The sequence below is a fragment of the Histoplasma capsulatum genome, genomic scaffold (assembly GCF_000149585.1).
Source record: "Histoplasma capsulatum NAm1 scaffold_2 genomic scaffold, whole genome shotgun sequence".
Lineage (NCBI taxonomy): Eukaryota > Fungi > Ascomycota > Eurotiomycetes > Onygenales > Ajellomycetaceae > Histoplasma > Histoplasma mississippiense.
Genome location: NW_001813981.1, coordinates 2,306,428 through 2,307,610, shown reverse-complemented (window position 1 = coordinate 2,307,610; position 1,183 = coordinate 2,306,428). Strand labels below are relative to the sequence as shown.

Genomic DNA, 1,183 nt, shown 5'->3' with positions numbered 1-1,183 from the left:
CCCTAAGCAGTCGAGCTCCACTTTTAGTGGAAGTACGCCGCACAGCATGAAGAAGACTCCCTTTTCCAAGCCCTTCTCGAGAAGTTTCTAAAATCTCAAGCCCTCTTAGGCTATTACGGTCAATAGACATGGCCTCATCTAGATGCTTGCGGCGTGGCGCTTGAAGTTTCATCTTCACTCCCTGCGTTTGAACTTGGACATATTCCAGCAATATATTACAAGCCGCTGTTTCTTCCGCAGTGAACGTGGAAGCCACCTCAGGAGGTATTGACGACTCAAAAATGGAACCCCACTCTGATAAAGTCCTCATCTCACTTTCACAACAAAACGAAGTTATCAGATGCTGCTTATCTTGTCCGACAACAGCTTGTAGTTCTTGTCTAATTTTTGCTCCAACATTCTGATCTATCACTATCTCCCTGGCACTGATCCTGGCTAGGGCAGAGGGTAGCATTTGTGCAGTGGTCTGCTGGGTAAAGAAGTCACCCGTTGATAAGTCTAGCCAAGAGAGGCCAATGGGTTGCGAAGAGGAAATAGAAGAATGCTGTTGCGGTGACACTATTTCCGTATCTTCTGAGCGAACTGTGGCTAGATATATTGAGAGTAGAAAGTTATTCTCGTAAGGATCCATAAATTTCTCGTCTATCAATGTTCCTGGCGTAACGATTCTAGCGACTTTACGGTCGAATTGCAAACCCCCGGACTTCGCTTTACCAACAACATTGTTGGCAAATTCCTCACTAATGGCAACGTATTTGTTAAAGTCCTGGACGAGTATTTTGAGAAAACGATCCAGTTGGAAAAAGGGAAATCCAGCCATTGGCACAGCTCCCGCGCTTGTTTTCTTTTGGGCGAGTTTCAAATTCAACAGCGTAGCGTATTCCTCGGCTTGTTCAAAATAGAGCTGTAATAAGAGTGTACAAATCACTACTAGTTTTTCAACAGGTCAGGGAAATAGGCAACATACCTCGTAAAAGTTCCCTACTCTCGTAAGCAGTACACAGTTTTTAAACTTTAGCATATTGTTTTTGGCCCCCTGTATCACCGTTGGATACTGAGGAGCATCGTCAACGGAAAGAGGATATGGCTCCATTGGCTCTAAGCGTCCTTGTGGAAGATCCTGAAGTTTGACTGTAGATTTCGCTTGCGCCGCGATTGAGCTCCAGGGGAAGCAATCCCCGGC

At 45.5% G+C, this 1,183-nt stretch overlaps 1 protein-coding gene across 1 annotated transcript; it reads right to left on the bottom strand.

Annotated features, from left to right (window-relative positions):
* Window positions 1-134: 134 nt before the first annotated feature.
* HCAG_02756 (predicted protein) lies at window positions 135-1,093 on the bottom strand (the record flags this gene model as incomplete). Its single annotated transcript, XM_001542535.1, has 3 exons — window positions 135-181; window positions 316-904; window positions 968-1,093. 3 exons carry the CDS (start codon window positions 1,091-1,093, stop codon window positions 135-137), a joined length of 762 nt encoding a protein of 253 aa, XP_001542585.1.
* Window positions 1,094-1,183: the final 90 nt, after the last annotated feature.